At 49.5% G+C, this 26667-nt stretch overlaps 1 protein-coding gene and 1 pseudogene across 4 annotated transcripts in view; both read right to left on the bottom strand.

Annotated features, from left to right (window-relative positions):
- On the bottom strand, positions 55-18480 carry LOC8076942 (annotated as a pseudogene).
- Positions 21780-26667, bottom strand: part of LOC8076941 — a 37189-nt gene continuing 32301 nt past the window's right edge. For 3 of the 4 annotated variants that reach the window (XM_021447719.1, XM_021447723.1, XM_021447721.1), the window contains 6 exons: positions 25173-25295; positions 24167-24364; positions 23832-24067; positions 23539-23743; positions 23143-23448; positions 21780-22392 (listed from right to left, as the gene is read on the bottom strand). In XM_021447719.1, coding sequence (XP_021303394.1) covers positions 22093-22392; positions 23143-23448; positions 23539-23743; positions 23832-24067; positions 24167-24364; positions 25173-25295 — 1368 coding nt within the window. In that variant the 3' untranslated portion in view covers positions 21780-22092. The remainder of the gene's footprint in view (positions 22393-23142; positions 23449-23538; positions 23744-23831; positions 24068-24166; positions 24365-25172; positions 25296-26667) is intronic. The other variant, XM_021447720.1, reaches the window with a different exon arrangement.

The raw sequence follows: 26667 nt of genomic DNA, 5'->3' as shown, positions 1-26667 counted from the left end.
AGCGTCTCTTGCTTCCGGAACCTTCTGCGCGGGGGAAAAAAAATAAAAATAAAAATAATATGGAGCAGACGCGATGAGCCCGATGGGCATCGACCAGCCGTTTGTGGCTTTTCCTGCTGCGTGCGCTCCACGCGATCGCGCCAGCGCCGGGGCAGGGCCTGTTCGGGCAGGTGGCGCGCGTTGGCGAAGCCGGGCTGGGCTGCTTAAGCGAGCGAGCGCTGTGTACCAAATGGGCCAAGATTAATCATTTCATTTCTATCTCGAATCATTGTCTAAACAAGACCTTTTATTTTATTATACTCAGTAGTTTATCAAAATCGAGTAAATTAGCTTCCTGCTAGGTTAGAATTTGTTTTCGACGCGGTTTCATCATTTCTATATTTAAAAAAAATCGGTAGATATAGGTAACTTGACGCACGGTACTTGGTAAGTACTTGCTTTTGGTATTCCTTGGACGCGCAGGAATTTCATAGGATCCGTATAAGAATTTCACACACTTTAACTTCACAAGGAAAAAAAAAGCAAGAACAGCCTTAGGATTGCTTGTTGCTCATGTGATATAACCTCAGCATGACAATGTCCTTGTACTCCTAAAGAAACATCACCTAATAATGTAAGTTTCTTATCATAAGGTAAAAGAACACTACTCCCTTCATACCTATAAAAAAAATCGTTTTGGACAAGGTTTGAGTCAAACATTGAGAATATAAATCATAAATAACTTTTAAGTTATTGAGTTTAAAAATGTAAAAACTATATGAACAGATTTGTCATAAAAATATACATATACCACTTTTAATAAATATTTTATAAAAACAAGGAGTTAAAGTTACTCTTCGAAGACCGTGTCGCTGTCCTAAACAACTTTCTTTATAGGTATGAAGAGAATACTTAGCAAACTTTAATGGCTATAATACTCGATCTTACCAAGTATAGAAGAATGCATGCTACGACACATATGATGTATGGCACAACGCAATGGACACACAGCCTGTGGTTATAACTAGCATGATAAAAAAAAAAATCCAAGAGAATGTATAATCTTCTAAAAACGTATGCATTGACAATTCAGTAGTCAACAACACAATCAGGTAGGACGTGAAAGTATTTTCTGAGGTTTTGCTATGTCCTTCACCTCCTACAAAGGCTAAAAGTTTCCTTCCCTTCCAGTTTCAACATATGTGTTTTAAAATGCAGTTATAATAGAAATAACCCACACATCCACCAAGAAAGACGCAGAGAGTCCTGCGCCATAAAGTGACTAAAGTAGAGCAAACTGCATCAAATATACTTGAATAATAGCTAGGTTTATCAAATCTAGCATGTCACAGGAATTTTTTAATTCTTTCAACTTCTAGTCTACTTTTATCTAATACGATGTTGGATCATGACAAGAATGATGATAGCCCTTGATGACACATTAAGCAAACATGAAACATACCATGTGACATTAGTTATGATATTCAGTGCGTTTGTTATATTTGTGTATTACAGTTTTTTTGTGTCTTGTTTGTTTTATTTAATTTCTCAAAGTAACATCAATTTATGATTTTTCTCCATATAGTTTTATTCACAAGTAGTGCAAAAAGGTGGCAGTTTGAAGCCACAATTAAGGTGTTTTCCTTAATCAAAATAACATCCTAGATGCATATACGGACACATTGTACTAACCTTGTCCAGAATCAAGATCTGGAAACGGCAATTCCACTCTTTCCTTTGTATTTCTATCTTCTTCTTAATGATGAAATGACACACAGTTCTCCTACATAGTTCCAGGGGAAAAATATCTGAACCTTAGACGGCTATCATAAAGAAAATAGTGAAGAGTAGGATATAAAAGAATTAATCTTGTACTGCAACCCCACAATGAAAAAAGACAAGTAGGACATGTCTAAAGAAAACTAAGATGAACCGTGCAAGGCTTCAGATGCAATTTTCTTTTATAAAAAAGAGAGATATAACAGGCTAAGCTGAAGAATAACAGTGCTGTCATTGACAATCAAGTTTTATGGTAGAGAGACCTACCAGGAGGATTTCTCCTTGCCTGCCTGGCCAATCTTGGTCTTTATCCTTGACGCGACATCAGAAGAATGTAGGGAGAAATCTCACAGCTCATCTTGCGCATCTACTTTGAGCACTTTTTCGTCCACAATCTTCTTCCTCTTTTCTGGAATTTCTCATCATGATTGCTAACCGTGTAAGGGTTTACCTTATCTCCTTTAACTGAGATTTGTTGTCTTTCTTCCATTTAGGAAAGTGGTTCTTGAGCTTTCCACAATTCCTGATTCCTGATGGAGTTCATAACAAGGTGAGCCGCATGGCCTTCCAAGTTCCAACACCTACCATCTGTCTTTAAACTCTTAGCTAGGTGATTCGACATTTATGCACCTATCTGAGTTTCTTACCAACACTTTAACTTCAGGGTTGTGGTCTTGCCATTTCATATTTTCAGCTCTGTCCTGGTGAATGCATTAATTGGTAAGCTAAGACAGAATCGGTAGAAACTGCTCAGGTAGCCACACCATCAGAAGCAGAAACTGATGACAAAAGATATCAATGGTCCAGACCTGCATATCTGTGCAGATTACAGCAGAACTTAGAACACCAAAGCATAAAACATTCAGTAGAGAACACAAGGCATGATATCATAATCAATCAATTATTTTTATAATGGTTTGGTGATGACGAAATGACTAACCTATGGATGACCTCCTTAATATAGAGATGAACATCCAAGAGGTAAGGTATTGCCTCTCTCTGCACTTAGCCTTGATCTGAAATGTACAAAACACCAGTGAGTCATATGATAACAGGAAAACAGGATTAACTACACTATCAGACTATGAAAATGCAATCCAGGGAAAAACATGTTAGTCGCTGGATCCTTGCTCTAGGTGTGAGCAGGATCCTTACTCTCATTGAGAGTATAGCACACAGAGTTGGGGCAATTTTCTGGGTTTATTTCTCACACAATGCTATGCCAACCTGAGGGGTTGGGGATACATATTTATAGGGCTGTTAACCAGCCAGCATATGCCAAGATGCTAGTCTAAGATGCTGTCCTACAGATGCTAACTGCTGTCCTAAAAGCAGTCAAGATGCTGTCCTACAGATGCTAACTGCTGTCCTAAAAGCAGTCAAGGATGCTGTCCTACACAAGGACCATGTGCAGCCTACTGCAGCCCACAACCAGCCAACAGAGACTTATCCATCATTCTCCCCCTAAGTCTTGTGTGGCTCCTTGTGGGGTATCTGAGCCATCCCAATCCTGGCGCGAAGTTCCTGGAACTTGATTCGCCCAAGGGACTTGGTCAGAAAGTCGGCGAGCTGGTCTTGGGTGTTGATGTAGTTGGCCCGAACGCTCCCTTCCTCCAGGCAGCTCCTGATGAAGTGGTACCTCACCCGGATGTGCTTGCTGCGCTCATGGAAGACTGGATTCTTCGCCAAGGCCAAGACGGACTTGCTGTCCACCCTGAGCTCCACTGCCTCTGCGTCTCTGCCAAGGAGATCGCCAAGCAGCCGAGCCAGCCACAGAGCCTGAGTAGAAGCGGTAGTGGCTGCGATGTATTCTGCCTCGCAGCTGGACAGAGCCACCATCTGCTGCTTGACCGACTGCCAACTGATCGGACACTTGCCGAGGAAGAAGAGCGTCCCGCTGGTGCTCTTGCTCGTGTCGATGTCGCCAGCGTGGTCGCTGTCACTGTACCCGATGAAATGTGCCGCACCGGGGCACCTCGGGTAGTGCAAACCGTAGTCGGAGGTGCCCGCGACGTAGCGGAGGATCCTCTTCACGGCCTGCTGGTGCTCCATCGTCGGTCGTTGCATGAACCGGCTGACGTAGCCGACGGCGAACGCCAAGTCCGGTCGCGTGTGGACAAGGTAGCGAAGGCTGCCCACAATGCGCCGGTACTGCGTCGCGTCCACCTCTTCCTCCGTACTCTCCCGACTCAGCCTCAGCCTCTCCTCCATAGGAGTGTGGGCTGGGTTGCAGCCGGTGAGACCGCCCAGCTCCACAATGCGCTTGGCGTAGGCTGTCTGGCGGAGAGAGGTGCCGGAGCTGTCCTGGAGGACCTCGATCCCCAGGTAGAAGGAGAGAGGGCCCAAGTCGCTCATCTCGAAGGTCGCCCTCATCTTCTCCTTGAACGCCTCGATTTCCACCTCCTCGGTGCTGGTGATCACAAGATCGTCGACGTAGACACCCACCAGCAGGGCCTTTCGTCCACTGCCCCGCCGGTAGATGGCCGCCTCGTGCGGGCTTTGCTCGAAGCCCACCCCCTTCAGTGTGGAATCCAGTTTGGCATTCCACGCCCTCGGTGCCTGCCACAAGCCATAGAGGGCCTTGCGCAGACGAAGCACCTTGCCTTCCTTGCCGGGAATCACAAATCCCGGCGGCTGGTGCACGTAGATGTGATGGACACGCCAGCCCTCCTGGGCAGCTAGCGCAAGGAGAAGTCGCACGGACTCCATCCGTGCTACGGGGGCAAAGGCGTCGTCGAAGTCGACCCCCTCCTGCTGCACGAAGCCTCGTGCCACCAAGCGAGCCTTGTGCTTGACGATGGCACCGGCTTCATCCCTCTTCAGCTTGAACACCCACTTAAGGTTGATCGCGCGATGACCACGAGGGAGATCAGCGAGCTCCAAAGTGCGGTTCTACTTGACCACGTCCATCTCCTGCTGCATCGCGGCACACCATGCCGCGTCTCCCTCCGCCTTAGCGAAGGAGCGAGGCTCACCGTCCTTGTGTGCCAGGTGCAGCTCCGCCTCGAAGTCGTGTACCGCTAACCCAGGGACACGTTGGTTACCGAGGATGTTGTCCATGGTGTGGTAGCGTAGAGGCTCTTCGTCGTGGTAGGCGTCGACGCGGTCCTCGTCGCCGGACAGTGGAGTGGCGAACTCCACCGAACGCTGACAGGCCAAAGCTGCTGGTGCCGACCTTGGAGATGCCGGCACCGGTGTAGGAGAGTGGGGAGCCGGTGCAGGAGTGCGTGGTGTAGCCGGTAGTGTTGGACTCGCTGGTGGTGAAGGTGGTGGTGGGCTCGCCGAAGCTGATGGCGAGCCGGGTGCTGTGGAGGGCGAGCTCGGTGAGGACGAGCTGCTAGCTCCCCCGGCTTCCTCCAGGTGGACGTAGTCGATGATGAAGTCCCTGAGGGTCGAGGCCGAGCCGTCGTCCACTGCCTTGTCCCAAGTCCAGCCTCGCCCTTCATCGAACACGACGTCCCGAGAGATGCGGACGCGCTGTGTCGCAGGGTCGAGGATGCGGTAGGCCTTGGCGCCCTCCGCGTAGCTGATGAACACTCCTGGAGTGCTCCGGTCGTCGAGCATGCCGACGTGAGTGAGCTCCTTAGCGAACGCCAGACAGCCGAAGACGCGAAGGTGGCTCACCACCGGCTTGCGCCCGTGCCAAGCCTCGTACGGCGTCATGCCGTCAAGCGCCTTGGCGGGCGAGCGGTTGAGGAGATGGACAGCGGTCATCACCGCCTCTCCCCAGTAGATCGCCGGCATCCCTCTCTGCTTGAGGGCGCGGGCGGTGGCGACCACCGTCTGGTTGCGGCGCTCGACGACGCCGTTCTGCTGCGGGGTGTACGGCGCGGTGAAGTGGCGCTGGATTCCCTCGTCGGCGCAGTTCTCCGCGAACTCAGCCTTTGTGAACTCGCCGTCGTTGTACGTGCGCAGCACCCGAAGCTTGCGGCCGCACTCCTTCTCCGCGACAGCTTGGTGGTGCTTGATGGCGTCCGCAGCTGCCCCCTTGGTGTCGAGGAGGACAGGCCACATGTAGCGGGACGCGTCGTCGACGAGGAGGAAGTAGCATCGTCCTCCGGGTGTAGCCGGTGTCACGGGGCCGCAAAGGTCGCCGTGCACGAGCTCCAGCTTCTCCTTGGCGCGGAAGCTTGCTTGGCGGAGAAAGGGCAGCCGTCGCTGCTTGGTGAGGACGCAGGTGTCGCGGAACTGCTCCACGTGGTCGACCCACGGCACGCCCTGCACCATCTCCTTGTTGCCGAGCTGCTTCAGGGCCTCGAAGTTGAGGTGCCCAAAGCGCTCGTGCCACCGCCAGGCTTCATCGTCCCGCAGAGCTACAAGACAAAAGGGTTGCGCCACCTGTACGTGAAGAACGTAGAGGTGGTTGCTCCCCCTGTTCACCTTGGCGAGAAGTCGGTGACGAGGATCCCAAATGCGAAGCACGCCGTCCCAAGCTGTCCCAAGCTGATGACGGAGTTCCTCAGCGCGGGGATGTAGTAGACGCCGGTGAGCATCAAGATGTCAATGGGGAATTCCCCATCGGGTTTCATCTTCCCATCCCCGTCCCCACGGGGCAAGATTTTCCCCGTCCCCGTCCCCGTAAAAGCTCCCGGGGGATGTTTTCTCCCCATCCCCGAACCCGAGCGGGGATGCATCCCCGACAGGTCCCCCGTCCCCGCAATATAAGTTTGTGAAAAAATTACTCAACTCAATAATCTAAAAGAAGAAATGTTCACCATAAACACATCTTGCATCATAAGATAGGATACTTTACAAATCACAGTTGCAACACAAAACACAAAAAAAAACTAACAATACACAAGTGTTTGTCAGGATGCAGAAAGTAGATGCAAATAGATACGCATGACGAGAAAAAGAAGATGCAAGATACTGATACATCCATCTTTCCTGCACAGGGCCACCGGCCATGGCGACTGGTGATGGTTTAGCCTGGGGCTCCGGGCAAGCTGCACGCCAGGGGATGGAGGAGGGGCTCAAGGCTTTGACCGGCTTGGACGCACCTAGCTTAAACGCCGGCGAGAATCACGTCCAAACCTAGCTTAACAGGCTTGTGCCTATTGGAGAGAAGTGGAGCGTCACTTTGCGGCATAGCTCATGGACAACGCAGCGGCGGCGGGTGAGACTGGGAGGGCAGAGGATGGGGAGGAGTTAGGTTTTCTGTTGATTATATATGTATTGCCAACGTGGGCTTTAATGGGCCAAAAGAACAGAAACTACGGCCTGCATTTAGATAAACGGGTACACGGGGAGATGGGGACGGGGAGCAGCATACCAGACCCGCCCCCGCTAGACCCGATGGGGACAATTTTCTCCCCGTTTATTCCCCCGTGGGGGTAATTTTACTCCCATCCCCGTCCCCTAATAGGGGAATTCCCCGCGGGGAATCGGGGATCGGGTCCCCATTGACATCTTTAGGTGAGCAGCCGATGCTCGCCGTTCCTGGCGACGAAGATTACGGAGCCAGCGCCCTTGATCTCTACGGCGGAGGCGTCCCCGAACTTGACGGAGCCTCGAACGTCGGAGTCGAGCTCGGAGAAGAACTCCCGCCGGCCTGTCATGTGGTGGGTGGCGCCGGTGTCGAGGCACCACCCATCGATCTTGTTGCTGGCGCCGAACCCGCTGCTGAGGAGGGCATGTGCCTTGGGCTCGTCGAGGTGGAGAAGAGCCGCTGCAGCCGGTGCTGCTGGAGGTGGCTCGGTGCTAGCTTGTGTCATGAATAGAGCTGGCTGTTCCTCCTCCTCCGCCTGCGCGACGTGGGCCTAGGCGCGTCGTGGCTGCTTGCAGTCCTTAGCCCAATGGCCAGCAAGACCACAGTTTTTGCAGCAGTCATCTTGTGCCGGCTTGGGTTTTTCGGCGGCGGCGCCTTGGACACCTCCGCGGGCGCCTCCGTTGGCATGCCCTTGCGCCCCGGCCTGGGTGATGGATAAGTCTCTGTTGGCTGGTGGTTGTGGGCTGCAGTAGGCAGCACATGGTCCTTGTGTAGGACAGCATCCTTGACTGCTTTTAGGACAACAGTTAGCATCTGTAGGACAGCATCTTGACTCCTTTTAGGACAGCAGTTAGCATCTGTAGGACAGCATCTTAGACTAGCATCTTGGCATATGCTGGCTGGTTAGCAACCCTATAAATATGTATCCCCAACCCCTCAGGTTGGCATAGCATTGTGTGAGAAATAAACCCAGAAAATTGCCCCAACTCAGTGTGCTATACTCTCAATGAGAGTAAGGATCCTGCTCACACCTAGAGCAAGGATCCAGCGACTAACAAGTGGTATCAGAGCCGTAGTATCCTGTAGCCTAAGCATTTCCTGCTCAATCCCTTCTCCAGTCGAGCTCCCTGCCTCGCAGCAGCCCCGGCTGGCAGCAGCAGCTGTTCCGGCTGCCTCTGCTCTCCGCGCAGCAGCGCGCCATGGCCGCAGAAGGGCAGTCTCAGCACTCGGGCACCTCGAGCGCGCGGCGTTGGCAGGAGGCCGACCTCGCTGCAGCAGAGGAGCGCAGGCGGGCAGCGGAAGCGACCGCTGCAGCAGCAGCGAGGGCGTCGAGGCTGGCCCACGCGGAGCTGGCAGCAGCCAGAGCGGAGGTGGAGGCAGCAGCAGCTGCAGATGCAGCGCGTGCAGCGGCAGCGGAGGTTGAGGACCTGCGCAGCAGTCACAGCAGCTCCATCGCTGCTGATGACAGTGCTGACCCAGACCTGGAGCTGCTGGAGAGAGATGCAGCACGCCGGCGAGCGGCGCAGTGCGCAGCTGTGCACGCCCACGAGCGTGGCCGCAGTCCAGACAGGCGTGGAGGCGCCGGCGGCGTTCCTGGAGGAGGCGCGCACGGCAACGGCGGTGGACGGGTCGAGGGAGAGCACGGCCTTCGCAGGCCGTGTGGCTCTCTCTCCCCGGATCGGTACCGTGGCTACCACGGGTACCAGGCTGTTGCCAGGGACGTTGGCCCTGGTGGTGGGTGGCCTACCCTCACCAAGACCAACTATGTTGAGTGGGCTGCGGTGATGAAGGTGAGACTTCAGGTGCTGCACATGTGGGAGGCAGTCCGGTACGGCAACGTCGACTACGACCAGGATCAACGGGCACTGAATGCCCTCATCGCTGCAGTCCCGACCGAGATGCAGTTCTCGCTTACGAGCAAGCGGACTGCCAAGGATGCTTGGGATGCCATTGCTGCAGCACGCATCGGCAGTGATCGCGCCCGCAAGTCTACACTGCAGCAACTCCGCAAGGAGTGGGAGGACCTGGCCTTCAAGCCAGGTGAGGACGTTGATGATTTTGCTCTCCGTCTCAACACTTTGCTGCGGAAAGTGGTGCAGTTTGGTGACAACACCTACAGCGAGGAGAGAGCTGTCGAGAAGCTCTTCCGCTGCGTCCCCGAGAAGTACAGGCAGATGGCTCGCTCAATCGAGTCCCTACTAGACCTCTCCACGATGTCGACCGAGGAGGCAATAGGTCGCCTCAAGGTCGTCGACATTGACGAGCCACAACCCTCCTCGGGGCCCAAGCTCCTTCTCACCCGGGAGCAGTGGGCTGCCGGGCAAGGTGACAAGAAGAAGGGGAGCCTTCTTCTGCAGCAGCTAGCCGCAAGCGTGGCAAGCGCGGCAAGTCACGCAAAGGCGCCCAGGCCGGGGCGCAAGGGCGTGCCAACGGAGGCGCCCGCGGAGGTGTCCAAGGCGCCGCCGCCGAAAAACCCAAGCCGGCACAAGATGACTGCTGCAGGCACTGTGGTCTTGCTGGCCATTGGGCTAAGGACTGCAGGCAGCCACGACGCGCCCAGGCCCATGTCGTGCAGGCGGAGGAGGAGCAGCCAGGTCTGTTCATGGCACATGCTAGCACCGAGCCACCTCCAGCAGCACCGGCTGCAGCGGCTCTTCTCCACCTCGACGAGGCCAAGGCACACGCCCTCCTCAGCAGCGGGTCCGGCGGCAGCAACAAGATCGATGGGTGGTGCCTCGACACCGACGCCACCCACCACATGACAGGCCGGCGGGAGTTCTTCTCCGAGCTCGACTCCAACGTTCGAGGCTCCGTCAAGTTCGGGGACGCCTCCGCCGTAGAGATCAAGGGCGCCGGCTCCGTAATCTTCGTCGCCAAGAATGGTGAGCATCGGCTGCTCACCGGCGTCTACTACATCCCCACACTGAGGAACTCCATCATCAGCTTGGGACAGTTGGATGAGAATGGCTCGCGCGTGGAGATCAAGGACGGCGTGCTTCGCATTTGGGATCCTCGTCACCGACTTCTCGCCAAGGTGAACAGGGGGAGCAACCGCCTCTACGTCCTTCACGTACAGGTGGCACAACCTTTTTGCCTTGCAGCTCGGCGTGACGATGAAGCCTGGCGGTGGCACGAGCGCTTTGGGCACCTCAACTTCGAGGCCCTGAAGCAGCTCGGCAACAAGGAGATGGTGCAGGGCATGCCGTGCGTCGACCACGTGGAGCAGTTCTGCGACACCTGCGTCCTCACCAAGCAGCGACGGCTGCCCTTTCCCCGCCAAGCAAGCTTTCGTGCCAAGGAGAAGCTGGAGCTTGTGCACGGCGACCTTTGCGGCCCCGTGACACCGGCTACACCTGGAGGACGACGCTACTTCCTCCTCCTCGTCGACGACACGTCCCGCTACATGTGGGCTGTCCTCCTCGACACCAAGGGGGCAGCCGCGGACGCCATCAAGCACCACCAAGCTGCTGCGGAGAAGGAGTGCGGCCGCAAGCTTCGGGTGCTGCGCACGGACAACGGTGGCGAGTTCACGGCGGCTGAGTTCGCGGCGCACTGCGCCGACGAGGGGATCCAGCGCCACTTCACCGCGCCGTACACCCCGCAGCAGAACGGCGTCGTCAAGCGCCGCAACCAGACGGTGGTCGCCACCGCCCGCGCCCTCCTCAAGCAGAGAGGGATGCCGACGATCTACTGGGGAGGCGGTGATGACCGCTGTCCATCTCCTCAACCGCTCGCCCACCAAGGCGCTTGACAGCATGACGCCGTACGAGGCTTGGCACGGGCGCAAGCCGTGGTGAGCCACCTCCACATCTTCGGTTGTCTGGCGTTCGCCACGGAGCTCACTCACGTCGGCAAGCTCGACGACCGGAGCACTCCAGGAGTGTTCATCGGCTATGCGGAGGGCGCCAAGGCCTACCGCATCCTCGACCCTGTGACACAGCGCGTCCGCATCTCCCGGGACGTCGTGTTAGATGAAGGGCGAGGCTGGACTTGGGACAAGGCGGTGGACGACGGCTCGCTTCGACCCTCAGGGACTTCGTCGTCGACTACGTCCACTTGGAGGGAGCCGGGGGAGCTAGCAGCTCGTCCTCACCGAGCTCGCCCTCCTCGGCACCCAGCTCGCCATCAGCTTCGGCGAGCCCACCACCACCTTCACCACCAGCGAGTCCAACACCACCGGCTACACCACGCACTCCTGCACCGGCTCCCCACTCTCCTGCACCGGCACCGGCAACTCCAAGGTCGGCACCAGCAGCTTTGGTCCGTCAGCGTTCGGTGGAGTTCGCCACTCCACTGTCCGGCGACGAGGATCGCGTCGACGCTTACCACGACGATGAGCCTCTACGCTACCGCATCATGGACAACATCCTCGGTAACCAACGTGTCCCTGGGTTAGCGGTACACGACTTCGAGGCGGAGCTGCACCTGGCACACAAGGACGGAGCCTCGCTCCTTCGCTGAGGCGGAGGGAGACGCGGCATGGCGTGCCACGATGCAGCAGGAGATGGACGCGGTCGAGCAGAACCGCACTTGGGAGCTCGCTGATCTCCCTCGTGGTCACCGCGCGATCACCCTTAAGTGGGTGTTCAAGCTGAAGAGGGATGAAGCCGGTGCCATCGTCAAGCACAAGGCTCGCTTGGTGGCACGAGGTTTCGTGCAGCAGGAGGGGGTCGACTTCGACGACGCCTTCGCCCCCGTAGCACGGATGGAGTCCGTGCGACTTCTCCTTGCGCTAGCTGCCCAGGAGGGCTGGCGTGTACATCACATGGATGTCAAGTCGGCGTTCCTTAACGACGACTTGAAGGAGGAGGTCTACGTGCACCAGCCGCCGGGATTTGTGATTCCCGGCAAGGAAGGCAAGGTGCTTCGTCTGCGCAAGGCCCTCTATGGCTTGCGTCAGGCACCGCGGGCGTGGAATGCCAAACTGGATTCCACAATGAAGGGGATGGGCTTCGAGCAAAGCCCGCACGAGGTGGCCATCTACCGGCGGGGCAGGGGACGAAAGGCCCTGCTGGTGGGTGTCTACGTCGATGATCTTGTGATCACCGGCACCGAGGAGGTGGAGATCGAGGCGTTCAAGGAGAAGATGAGGGCGACCTTCCAAATGAGCGACTTGGGCCCTCTCTCCTTCTACCTGGGGATCGAGGTCCACCAGGACAGCTCCGGCACCTCTCTCCGCCAGACAGCCTACGCCAAGCGCATTGTGGAGCTGGGCGGTCTCACCGGCTGCAACCCAGCCCACACTCCTATGGAGGAGATGCTGAGGCTGAGTCGGGAGAGTGCGGAGGAAGAGGTGGACGCGACGCAGTACCGGCGCATTGTGGGCAGCCTTCGCTACCTTGTCCACACGCGACCGGACTTGGCGTTCGCCGTCGGCTACGTCAGCCGGTTCATGCAGCGACCGACGACGGAGCACCAGCAGGCCGTGAAGAGGATCCTCCGCTACGTCGCGGGCACCTCCGACTACGGTCTGCACTACCCGAGGTGCCCCGGTGCGGCACATTTCATCGGGTACAGTGACAGCGACCACGCCGGCACGAGCAAGAGCACCAGCGGGACGCTCTTCTTCCTCGGCAAGTGTCCGATCAGCTGGCAGTCGGTCAAGCAGCAGGTGGTGGCTCTGTCCAGCTGCGAGGCAGAATACATCGCAGCCACTACCGCTTCTACTCAGGCTCTGTGGCTGGCTCGGCTGCTTGGCGATCTCCTTGGCAGAGACGCAGAGGCAGTGGAGCTCAGGGTGGACAGCAAGTCTGCCTTGGCCTTGGCGAAGAATCCAGTCTTCCATGAGCGCAGCAAGCACATCCGGGTGAGGTACCACTTCATCAGGAGCTGCCTGGAGGAAGGGAGCGTTCGGGCCAACTACATCAACACCCAAGACCAGCTCGCCGACTTTCTGTCAAAGTCCCTTGGGCGAGTCTAAGTTCCATGAACTTCGCACCAGGATCGGGATGGCTCAGATACCCCACAAGGAGCCACACAAGACTTAGGGGGAGAATGATGGATAAGTCTCTGTTGGCTGGTGGTTGTGGGCTGCAGCAGGCAGCACATGGTCCTTGTGTAGGACAACATCCTTGACTGCTTTTAGGACAGCAGTTAGCATCTGTAGGACAGCATCTTGACTGCTTTTAGGACAGCAGTTAGCATCTGTAGGACAGCATCTTAGACTAGCATCTTGGCATATGCTGGCTGGTTAGCAGCCCTATAAATATGTATCCCCAACCCCTCAGGTTGGCATAGCATTGTGTGAGAAATAAACCCAGAAAATTGCCCCAACTCAGTGTGCTATCCTCTCAATGAGAGTAAGGATCCTGCTCACACCTAGAGCAAGGATCCAACGACTAACACTGGGCACCTTTACGTGACTTGCCGCGCTTGCCACGCTTGCGGCTGGCTGCTGCAAAAGAAGGCTCCCCCTTCTTCTTGTCACCATGCCCGGCAGCCCACTGCTCCCGAGTGAGAAGGAGCTTGGGCCCCGAGGAGGGTTGTGGCTCGTCACTGTCGACGACCTTGAGGCGACCTATCGCCTCCTCGATCGACATCGTGGAGAGGTCTAGCAGAGACTCGATTGAGCGAGCCATCTGCCTATACTTCTCGGGGACGGAGCGGAAGAGCTTCTCGACAGCTCTCTCCTCGCTGTAGGTGTTGTCACCAAACTGCACCACTTTCTGCAGCAAAGTGTTGAGACGGAGAGCAAAATCAACGTCCTCACCTGGCTTGAAGGCCAGGTCCTCCCACTCCTTGCGGAGTTGCTACAATGTGGACTTGCGGGCGCGATCATTGCCGATGCGTGCTGCAGCAATGGCGTCCCAAGCATCCTTGGCAGTCCGCTTGCTGGTAAGCGAGAACTGGATCTCGGTCGGGACTACAGCGATGAGGGCATTCAGTGCCCGTCGATCCTGGTCGTAGTCGACGTCGTCGTACCGGACTGCCTCCCACATGTGCAGCACCTGAAGCCTCACCTTCATCCCGCAGCCCACTCAACATAGTTAGTCTTGGTGAGGGTAGGCCACCCACCACCAGGGCCAACGTCCCTAGCAACACCCTGGTACCCGTGGTAGCCACGGTCGGGTCCGGGGAGAGAGAGCCACGCGGCCTGCGAAGGCCGTGCTCTCCCTCGACCCGTCCACCACCGTTGCCATGTGCGCTTCCTCCAGGAGCGCCGCCGGCTCCACCACGGTACCGGTCCGGGGAGAGAGAGCCACGCGGCCTGCGAAGGCCGTGCTCTTCCTCGACCCGTCCACCACCGTTGCCGTGCGTACCTCCTCCAGGAACGCCGCCGGCGCCTCCACGCCTGTCTGGACTGCGGCCACGCTCGTGGGCGTGCACAGCTGCCCACTGCGCCGCTCGCCGACGTGCTGCATCTCTCTCCAGCAGCTCTAGGTCTGGGTCAGCACTGTCATCAGCAGCGATGGAGCTGCTGTGACTGCTGCGCAGGTCCTCAACCTCCGCTGCCGCTGCACGCGCTGCATCTGCAGCTGCTGCTGCCTCCACCTCCGCTCTGGCTGCTGCCAGCTCCGCTTGGGCCAGCCTCGACGCCCTCGCTGCTGCTGCAGCGGTTGCTGCCGCTGCTCGCCTGCACTCCTCTGCTGCAGCGAGGTCAGCCTCCTGCCGACGCCGCGCGCTCGAGGTGCCCGAGTGCTGAGACTGCCCTTCTACGGCCATGGCGCGCTGCTGCGCGGAGAGCAGAGGCAGCCGGAACAGCTGCTGCTGCCAGCCGGGGCTGCTGCGAGGCAGGGAGCTCGACTGGAGAAGGGATTGAGCAGGAAATGCTTAGGCTACAGGATACTACGGCTCCGATACCACTTGTTAGTCGCTGGATCCTTGCTCTAGGTGTGAGCAGGATCCTTACTCTCATTGAGAGGATAGCACACAGAGTTGGGACAATTTTCTGGGTTTATTTCTCACACAATGCTATGCCAACCTGAGGGGTTGGGGATACATATTTATAGGGCTGCTAACCAGCCAGCATATGCCAAGATGCTAGTATAAGATGTTGTCCTATAGATGCTAACTGCTGTCCTAAAAGCAGTCAAGATGCTGTCCTACAGATGTCAAGGATGCTGTCCTACAGAAGGACCATGTGCTGCCTACTGCAGCCCACAACCAGCCAACAAAGACTTATCCATCAAAACATCAACAATGATAAGAAACACAACATATAAGGAATCTTGCTTTGCTCTGAATTCAATGCGTTAATTTTCTAGTCTACAAACCCATCTTTATGCCAACTTTTATGTAACCCATTGAAAATATCACATAGCAAAATCATCTTTGATCAATTGGGACAACATGAAAAGGGATTTAGATACAGATAGAAACTAAAGGGAAACTAAAACATGGGTGAAGAAATTAGACAATCTGTGTTTGAGGGGATAGTGTGAAGAGGACCTGCTGGTTCTCGGATAATTTATCACCAAAAATCACCACAAGCACAGCTTCCATTCCTGAAATGATGGAATCGATTCCCATCCCTAACGTCAACTTCTCTCTTGGTGACATAGGATACAAATTTCATGAAAGTGTGACAGTCACCACATATTCTAAGGTTCTTCATTATCTGTATGGGCATGCCCTCGGGTGTAACAAGAAGGCCATAAGCAACAGCAAGCTTCTCACTGTGGTACAGAAGCGAGCTTTCCTTCTGCTCTTCATCGATGTCATGAAGAACAAAGTCTGTGTCAGGTACATACCCTGTGGCCTTTAGCAAAGTGTATAAATCCCGAAGGGTAGCATATATATCTTGAATTTGCTCGTGTTCCTCGTCTCCAGTGACAAATGAATGCATTTTGTTCTTTATCTGCATCCAGCTACAACCAGGATCCTTGTTCACACCTTGTTCTTTCATAAGTTTTCGTACCTTTGCAACTTCGTCCCACATCCCTTGGGAGGAGTATATATTTGACAACATGACATAATTCCCAGCATTTGACGGCTCGATAGAGAAAAGTTTCTCAGCTGCTCTGCTACCAATTTCTACATTCTTGTGAATCTTGCATGCCCCAAGAAGTGCACTCCAGATCACTGAATCTGGCTCAATAGGCATATCATAAATAAACTGTTCAGCTCCTTGCACATCACCAGCTCACCCAAGTAGGTCAACCATGCAAGCATAGTGCTCCAGCAGAGGAGTTAATCCATAATCACTGCTCATAGACTTGAAAAACTAGCGCCCTTCATTTACCAAACCAGAATGGCTACATGCATGTAAAAGTCCCACAAAAGTGACCTCATTAGGCAACACTCCTGCAGATATCATTAGTTGATACATCTTGATGGCTTCTCTTCCAAGGCCATGTTGAGCATAGCCTGTAATGATGGTATTCCATGTAAAAATGTCCCGTTCCTCCATTGAATAAAAAACCATGAGGGAATCTGCAGAACCACACTTGAAGTACATCGAGACAAGAGCATTAGCCACTACAAGTCCTGAATCCATTCCAAGTTTAATAGCGACTGTGTGAATTTGCTGTCCAAGTTTGGGAGCACCAAGACTTCCACCGAGGCCAAGAACTATAGTTAATATAGGTGGATTGGGTAACTCACGCTCATGCAGCATACTTCTGAAAATCTCTACAGCCTCACTCCCCTGGTCAGCTTGTGCATATGCAGATATTATCGTAGTTCAAGAGACAACATCTTGACTCGGCATATTGTCAAATATATCTCTTGCTTCATCAAACAGATTACTTTGTACAAGTGCGGTCATAAAAGAGTTATAAGACACTGTATCTTTAACTGTCATCCGATCAAAGATTTGTCTCACAAAACCTATGTTTCTGCACTTAGCGTACAGAGTAATCAGTGCATTACATACATAGCTATTAAACTGACAGCCGGCCTTTACTGCAAGTGAATGAAGTTGCTTTCCTGTCTCAAGAGCTTCGATGTTTGAACAAGCAAAGAAACTACTAGTCAAGCTAGACAGGCTAGGTAACATTCCATTCCTATGGAGAGCTTGGAGCAAAACCAAAGCTTGTTCACTCCTCCCATTGTGCGCATACCCTGCAATCATCCCAGCCCAAGATATTGTGTTCCTAAAAGGCATCCTGTTAAAAATCTCTTCTGCTTCATCAACCATTTCATTCTGCATGTACCCAGTAATCATGGCATTCCAGGATACAACATTAGGCTCAGGAATCTGGTCAAATAAAATCTTTGCATCACTAATCCTTCCATATCGACCAAGGCCTGTGAGCATCGCAGTCCGGCTAGGAACAGACTTTAGAGGATCTCTTTGGTAAACAGCAAAAGCATCATCTATTCGTCCAGCCTCAGATAATGCAGCAATCATGGTTGACCATGTGTACTCATCCCTAACTGCCATGCCTACAAAGAACTTTACTGCAGTGCCTTTATATTCACATCCTTAGTGTAAACATTAAGTAAGGCAGTGCTGACGACAACATCCCTCTCAAAGCCAGTCTTATGCACAAGAAAGTGGATACTCTCTAGAATGCCAGGTTCACTAAGATGACGTACAGCTGAAAGCACAGAAACAAGATTTGGTTGCTCTGGTGGCATTCCTTCACATAGCATTGTGTGAAACATGTCCCAAGCCTTGCCATGCTGCTCAATCAGAACATACCCAGAAATCATCACTGTCCAAGAAACCATGTTGCGTTCTGGCATTAATTCAAACAGATTCCTTGCATCCACCATCAGTTGGCTATGGCAGTACCCAGTAAGCATTGTGTTCCATGACGAGACATTTCTGCTCGGCATTGCATTGAACATCTTGCGCGCCAGGGCGATGTCCCCGTTCTGGACATAGCACGTAACCATGGCATTCCACGCCACGGTGTTCCGCACGACCATTTCATCGAACACCCTCCGAGCGTCACGCACGCGCCCGGCGCGCGCGTAGCCCGACAGCAGGATGGTGCCCGTCCGCAGGTTCCCGCCGGAGATCGCGTCAGCGAGCGACCTCGCGGAGTCGGGCATCCGGTTGCTGCAGTAGGCGAGGATCATGGAGTTCCAGGCGATGATGTCGCGGAAGGGCATCGCGTCGAACACCTCCCTGGCCTCGCGGAGGCGGCCGAGCTCCCGTATGCGGGCGCTTTGCGCGGACGTGCCTGGCGACAGGGGCACGTGCCGGGCAGGGATCGGCGCTGCGGCTCTGGTGGCGGCAGACGAGAGGAAGCGGTGGAGGCGGGGGCAGTGCGCCATCGGAGGCTTGCTCCATTTGATCAGACACACCATAGGAGTGGCGCGTCGCGGGGGATGAGCAGTGGCCGGCGGATACGCCGCCGCCGGGTCTCAAACGCCGCCTAGGGCCACGGAAAACTCACTGAGAACTCGTGAGGTCCAGTTCAACCGTGCCCTGCCACGCCATGATTGATTTTTCATACGTACTTGATTTGACTGCGGTGTTTGCTGAGCAAGTTCATCCCGGCTGTTGTGTCTCACGACGAGCAAGGTGCTGCTAGTGTTGATGCCGGTGCAGTGCAGTGGCAGCTCGCGATCAACCAGCCTGCAGCCGCAACAGGTAGGCAACCAGCCAACCATGGACCTTTAAATTTTTTGCCCAAAAGTTGCAACTTATATATATATAGTAGCCAAAATATTCCTAGGACTAGAGTCTAGGAGACCGCAGCCATGGGTTTTTTAATTTTTTTTGTCCCCGCACATTCGAGTAGCACCCTACTAAATTTCTTACAAATTTATCATCGAAGTGAAAAGATTTCGTACAAGTTTACTAAAAATAATCATTTTTGCTTGCATGGCATGTCAAGTCATAGTGCGAGCGTGGAGGAGCATTACAAAAAAACTAAGCTACCTTTAGCCTCAACAGCATTCACACAACTCTTTTCTCTCTTCTGTGACCAATCTATTTAGTGGAGAAGCATTCACACAACTCTTTTCTCTCTTCTGTACCCAAACTGTTTGGTGAGAAGGCTACTTTCATCTCCTATGTTTTCCTATTGATAGGACCATACCAAGAACATCAACACTAACTGATAGTTCTAAGCATCGATGCAAGGTGAAAGCTATACTTAATTTCAAATCATTTAGGTTTCCACCTACAAGGCTACTACTTGGTTTATATGATTATAGATTCAAACACCTTACTTTGATGAAAAAAGAAGTTCGTGATATTATCTTAAGTCGATGGCCTAGCATAATTCTTTGGACCATCAGAGTCAGAGTCGAGGACAACTTCTTTTCAAGAGGGGAAAAATGATAAGAACAATGCCAGTGGTTACTTAAGTCCCACATAAGTAAGTGTATGAAGGGCCACTTACACCTAGCCGGGCAAAACAACTCTAGAAACAGACAAACTCATTCCTAGCTAAAATTAAGTTTGACATATTTGAGAAAGTTAGACTACCTAAGTGTTCTACTTTGGTTGTACTTAGATATATAAATAAAGAGGAGCACGATTCTCTATATCGAACCAACATTGAGAAAAATAGACCAACAAATCGAACCATCATAGTGAAAAAGGACTAGTTGAAAGAAACACTCATAACTTTCAACTCCGTGAAACTTTCGATGCTCATGAGGATATTTTGGAAAGTTTATCAAGCATAGTTTCCAATGTCGTAAGTTTCAAGTACTTTGGACCTCCCAATGTTGAGGTGTAAGTAGATTAGTGAAGATTGCTAAGAAGATCAACAGTCTTCCCAGGACAGAATGATGGTCCAACTTCTCATGCAAAATTGTATCAATTTATAAAGTTTCATAATGCATGCACACATGGCTAGGGGTGTGTTTAGTTGCTGCAGGAAAAAATTTCGCGACACTGTAGCACTTTCGTTTATTTGTGATAATTATTGTCCAACCATGGACTAACTAGGCTCAAAAGATTCATCTCGTAAATTCCGACAAAACTGTGCAATTAGTTTTTATTTTCGTCTATATTTAATACTCCATGCATGCGTCTAAAGATTCATGTAACGAGAAATCTTGAAAAATTTTAGGTTTTTGGGTGGAAGTAAACAAGGCCTAGAAATCTCTTCAAGCCTACTTTCACAGCCAATAAACGGTTCATCATTTAGACTTTCCAATAAGAAGTCCTAACTAAATTAGTGAAAACTGCTTAAGAGGCCAACTGTCATGCAAGACAGTTTTTGGATTCCATTCAAGGGAAACTTTCACATTACTTTCTTTTATAAACTCCATTTCATTTTCACCTATCTAGGAGGGTTGTTCCTGGTATAAATATCCCCTGCCTCTAAACTATTAGAAACCTTTTGATCATTTGATAAACTATATGACATTGCAGCCGAGCAGCCGAGTGTCTTACTCAAACATTTGTTCTTTCTTGTTCTTTTTGGACTTGTGAAGTAATTCTTTTGAGATCATCTAGTTCATGCTATATGTTTTCTAGTACGGCTGCACTATTTTTGGTTTATGATTCTGCGGTTGTTTGAGGATCGAGTTGATGTCTTGGTTTAGGTGTCTCTCTCCCTATCACTTAGTCGCATTTAATTTTTGTTAGGTATAAAGCTAGTTATCCTCGTTCGCAAGTTATCCTTTATTCGTGCATCTTTGCCGATCCATATTGGTACTTATCACCTATCGGTGCCGCCAACCACGATCGCCTTCAACCTCCTCCATTGCTGAAGACCATGCGTACGCGCCAGATGCAAAGTATATGAATGTGCCCTTATCTGTTAACCTTATTTCCCGCACAGATTTTGCTATGGGTTTTGGCTAGGGTTTGCGATTGTTTTCAAGGTAAATTTATCATTTTTTTGAAAATTGGTAAATGCCTAATAAGATTTTGAAACCACAAAAATATCTTTAAGATTCTAAAAATTCAAAGAAAAATCTTAGAGATAGACTGAGACACAATAAATCTAAATAAAATATTTATGCCTCGTGAAAATATCTCCAAAAGTTTCTAAAATTAGATTTAGCTCAAGAAAATGAAAAAGAATCATGAAAATATGACAAATTCCCAAAAAATTCTAATTGATGTCTAAATGCGTACTTTTTGCGATGAAAAGATAAGATGCAACTAGCAAGAATTTAAAGCACACATTTAATGTTGAATGCATTTATTTTGGCTACATGTCATGTTTTGTTGTGGAAAGTTCACAAAATATGTTTAGATTTCGATTAAAATATTTTAGGATTTTTCTCATTTTCTGGATATATTTATTTTTTTAGAGCTAAGCCTAATTTTGGAATCTTTTAGAGATATTTTTACAAGCTCGTCTCAATATATCTCTTAGGATTTTTTTGAATATTTGAAAATCTTAAAAACATTTTTTTGTGGTTTAAAAACCTTATCAATAATTTGCCCGACTTTTTAACTATAAAAAATGATGAAACTGCCCAAAAATCACTTCTAACCTAGTAAGGAGGTAATTTAAATTGCATTAAGAAAGGAGGTAATTCAAACAGTTTTAAAAATTGAGATGGCAAAATGTCTGGTCTTGAGGTTCAAATAGAAAAATAAGACCACAACTATAGGAGGTAAAAGGACGAGGACGAGCACGCCCACTGGCTTGCTACCAATTGTCGCTCCTTGCCTGAACGTCCGTTGTGGTCTACAGTATGTTTTGGTGAACGTAATTTTGAACTTTTGATCTAACTGTAAATAAGTTGCAGAAACAGCTTGTCACGTACGGATATATAACAACAATTCTTATTTTTTTCCTGAAAAATACACATATGCATACTCCCTCTGTTTTAAATTATAAACTGTTTTGACTTTTTGCTACATCTGTTTTATTATTCATCTAGAAATAATAATATGTTTAAATACATAGCAAATCCTATCTATAAAAAAAAGTCAAAGTAACTTATAATTTGAGAAGTAGGGAGTATTTTCTATAGGATGCGGCCACCTTCCTTAAAAAAATAATGCAAATGGTACATCAACGTTGTTTCATAAACATTAGATTTAATATTATTATTGTAATTCCCTTTGCTGTTACATCAATTTCAAGGGATCCAATCGAACCTACACTGTTGAACAAGTGGTGGTTGTTACATTTAGGAACAAAAAAATATTATGCTTCCAAATGCCAAAATAAATGGGGTGAATCTTAAAAAGATAGACCACGTTTGCAACTACTTTTATAAGCTAGGGGCATACTCCGTAACGGAGCTCAATTATGGTTGTGCTTCACCAACATTACTACATACTACATAAAAAATAGGCTCATTTATGTTCATGTCTCCAATTTCAAAGGGGGTCTGCTCCAGATTGCGGTTTGTTCTTCAAAGCTACCAATAACTGCAGACCGCTCTTTGTGGCCTAAAGAATTAGCGATTCGACTGTAATAATCTTCAGTATTAAAATCACTTAATACTTTCACTGAACTTGCACTCTGCATGTTAATAACAATCTGACCGTCCATGTTTGTTGTGTTGTTGGCAACAATACTTATTGGCTTCAGTTGCAAAGATGGTTTTATATTTAATCCTTCCACCAGGTAGACAGCACCAAGAATTTCTCCCAGAAATATATCCTGTTATTGTGACCACACAAACCCAAAAAAGTCAGTATTGAATGAACTTCTTTCTCTTCTATTCTATCTCAACGTAAGGTGGATGATGTTCACCAGACTTGCTTCTCTGTGCTCGATCAAAGAAAGAGAAATCGAACAAGAGTTGTGCTCGACCAAGGAAACATAAATCAGATAAAGAGCTACACTCGACCAAGAACATGAATATATTTATTCATAAGTATACTTGTAGGCTCTGTTCCAAAAGGCACAACATAACTATGGGGGCAAGGGACCAAAATCCCAGCAGAGCTTGTGACTGCCTACTTTTTACGGTAGGAAACCCTTGTAGGCACCGAGAACACTCTAGTTCTAGGTGAAACTATGTTATTTCGAGCTTTCTTTTTGTTCACTGAAACCTAGATGCTATTAAAACTTGTTTGAAGTTAATAGTTAAATGTTTGAAAGAAAAATCCGAAGAAAACAAAAAATTTAAATTGATTCAGATGAATCTAAAGTTCTAAACAAAAAGGAAAGAAAGTGGAGCTTGGTTACTCCTTTGATAGAGACTATGCGTCCTCCTCTCATTTGAATAATGGCAGTCATTTGGATTCTCTAGGATGCCCAATAGAAAAGTTCAGCTTGAAACAGTACAATATGGATTTGTGAACCATTATGGAGTTATTTATACTATGATGTGAAAAAAATTCTCACCATTCCCTTGTTTAGCAAGATTAGTTGTAGCAGAGGAATAAGGAATTATAAAGACATTACCATATGGTGGTAAAGCCCATGCTTCTGCTGAAGATCATGTAGTGAGAGCAGCAATCGGTGCACAAAACTTGATTCTGGAGTATGATCAGCATGCTTTAGAGCTTGAAGGATACGCTGAAAGGATGCAGCTTTTCTTTGAGAGCTAAGAGGAATAAGTGTGATATCCAGAGATGACTCCAGGACTGTTTTGGCAGCTAGTGGATCAAGAAACATATTAAATTCTGCATATCTATTTGATGGAACAGTAAACAAATTTCCCTTCGAATCATTTTCATCTCTGATATGGCCTCCAACAGCGTAGACCTTCTACATAGTGCATACAAAGGACGTTTGCATATCAATACGAATAATAATGAAAAAAATGAAATTAGCAACAAAAGGTATCAAACAGCTCACCTCTATTACAGAACTTGAATTCCTGTCAGAGAGCATGATATTGGCTAAATTTGTAAGAGGTCCATTGGTAATAATAGTGATCTTCTCACTTGGATCAAGCTGCTCTTTGATAGACTGCCAAACTTCAAAAGCCAATGGCTGCCGAAGTTCTGGATGGTCAGTATTTCTAGGAGCGCCATATTTTACTGAATTTTCAGCAGTATACCTGAGAATGGAAAGCAGAAAATTGTAAGTATCTAGATCATGGGCGCTAACTTATATGCTGGTTAATCTGGTGCCTACAAAAAGATAACCTTCTAGGGCTTCTTGGCAATGATCGAGCTAGTCCATAGAGAGTGTCTGAGTCAATAAGTCCTCCACTGCCTTGGGGAATAATACTGACATATTCGCAACCGAGACTTGGAGTTCCTAATGCAGTGGTATTACCACGTCCAACAGGAATGTCATCATGGCCCATCATATGCAAAATATCATAAATGATATCAATGCTTGCAACATTGGCCCACCCATTGCCACTGACCAAAATCCCCTATAATCATTATAGTTAAATTGCATTCGTCAAAACAAATACAAAACAAAATCTTTAATTGCATTGAAGCATAACACTGTGTCATCCCAATAATTGTACCTTTAAGTCTATTACTTCAGGAGGTGCCTTTAAGAGGTATATAAGGGAGACAAAATCTCCAGGACTCATGTCCATGTCAATAATAACAGGTCTCCCCGTTCTTTTGCTTTTCAATGATGGCTTATTAAGAACCTCTCTGTAGAATGGAAATTGTGCCTTAATGTCGAAACGACCAGAGTTTTCCTGAAGGTTTAGTGCCTGCAGGTCATAGTCTAGTTATAAGAGTAGGTGACATCACATAAAATGATTGCTGACAAATGCTTGGAGCAACTTTTTTGGTTTCATAGATAACACTGCATTTAAGTGCATTAAGGCCTTCATATATTGGTCATGTTTAGCTTAAACCTTATTTCCTTTTGGTTTTACGATAGTGGACTGCATGAGTGTTTGTGTCCACTAGCGGCCTGATTCTATCTTTTGATAGAAGAAGCCGGGTATACAATATCCATTATCTAAAAAAAATATAGAACTCTATGTAACAGAATATCAGTTACTTAAGAGCAGCTGACCACCAAAGGCTAATTTGCATGCAGAATTGCAGCGCAAAAAATTTGTTGACATGAAATTGCAGCACAAATTGACGTTTCACATAATGTTCCATTATTAGGAGACTACTGTTCATGAGACTTAAGTTTAGTATCTATTATTGAATGAATCAATGAAAATAAAAAGTTCAGCACTATGTTGCAAAAATATAAGCTGATGGTGTAAATTATGCTAATGGTAAGATGATGTTGAAGTGCCAAACGCTAATTTAGCTACTTTTGGATAAATCAACTGAAAAGTGAAAAAAACTCTGTCAATGATTTACAAATTACAACTAATGATATACATGTAAAAATAATAAAGGGATGCAACTGTCATGTTGTGATACATAAACAATCAAGCCTATTAGATCATTTCAGCTTTACATACTAGAAATGAAATTGATCGGAAAGAATGAGTGTAATGCAAAAAACATGAGTTGTCAATCTTGTGACATGAGCCAACAGGCAGAATAGCTTACCTCTAGGAAGCTCACGAAAAATTCCCTATCTAGAGGGCTATTTTTATCCACGTTTGGCTTAGCTTTTGTAGCAACACGAATGTGGGCTGCTTCTGGACTGGAAACTTCCTTAGTGTATCCATCCTAAGAAAAAGAATTACTTAGTGTATCCTTATACAGTAGGATTTATTCACATATCTTATTTACTTGCAAAATGTAAGAGTAACTTGTCCAATACAAAACAGTAACATTCACACCATTCTCATAATGCATTCTTCATAAAAGTTATGTACTCCCTCCATCCCATATTATAGGTCATTCCAAGAATTTTGGAGAGTCAAAGCATCCCAAATTTGACAAAAATTATAAAACAAATTACAAAAATTTATAAAATCAAATAGATATACTATGAAAATATAATAAATGTATCTTATCATATAAATTTGGTCAAACTTGAGATTGTTGGCACCTGCACACAGGCACCAGGTAAGCAGACCCTGCTCACCTTCCCTCTTCCTCTCCCCTGACCCAAGGTAGAAGATGAGCCGAGCTCAGGCACACACACTCACACACGGTTTCAGTCTTGGCTGAAACCTGAACCCAGGAAATATGTGGCACTAAAACTGCCTTTGCTTCATTGCATACATGGTGTATATATACAAGCCTTGTACCAACTATAAGGTACACAAGGCATGGCTGGGTACAGCCCCAACTACTCCTAGTACACTGCATACATCATCCTCCTACCAAGTATGGCTGATGTATGGTTCTACCAACTACTGTACTAGAGTGGCCTATTGCCATACTCCTATGTGACCAAGAGCTGACCTATTGCCTGCCTATGATCATTAACAAAACAGAAAGGTTTAGCTGCAGATTATGTCTTACAGTTCTTCCCCTAATCCTGCTGCTAAGCCTTGACCTCATCCATGCCAATCATCTTCCTCAGCTCAACAAACCTGAGGCGTCCGAGGGACTTGGTGAGAATGTCAGCGAGTTGCCTGCCGGTGTCGACAAACTCGATGGTGATCTGTCCTCCATCAACGCAATCCCTGAGGAAATGGAACTTGACGTCGATGTGTTTGCTCCGGTCATGGAGCACCGGGTTCTTGGCAAGAGCAATGGCCGGCTGATTGTCCACCAGCAAAGCCGGCGGCTGAGACTCCTTCCCAGTGAGCTCCTTCAGCAGCCGCCGCAACCAGACCGCCTGACATGCCGCCGTAGCAGCAGCCACATACTCTGCCTCGCAGGTTGACAGTGCCACTGTCTTCTGCTTCAGTGATTGCCAGGCCACTGGCGCTGCTCCGAGGAAAACGAACACCCCGGAGGTGCTTTTCCGCCCATCCACATCACCCGCCATGTCTGCATCACTGAACACGGTGAGCCCTGGCTCGCCGCCCTTTGCCCTGGGCGGCGCTTCGCTGAACACCTTCAGCCGAAGATCGCCGTGCTTGGGGAAGACGACACCGAGGTCCAAAGACCCCTGGATGTACCGCAGCAGTCGCTTGACCGCCGC

The sequence above is a fragment of the Sorghum bicolor genome, chromosome 9, assembly GCF_000003195.3.
Source record: "Sorghum bicolor cultivar BTx623 chromosome 9, Sorghum_bicolor_NCBIv3, whole genome shotgun sequence".
In the NCBI taxonomy this organism is placed as follows: Eukaryota; Viridiplantae; Streptophyta; class Magnoliopsida; order Poales; family Poaceae; genus Sorghum; species Sorghum bicolor.
The sequence above is the reverse complement of the archived record's forward strand: the minus strand, read 5'-3'. Positions and strand labels throughout refer to the sequence as shown.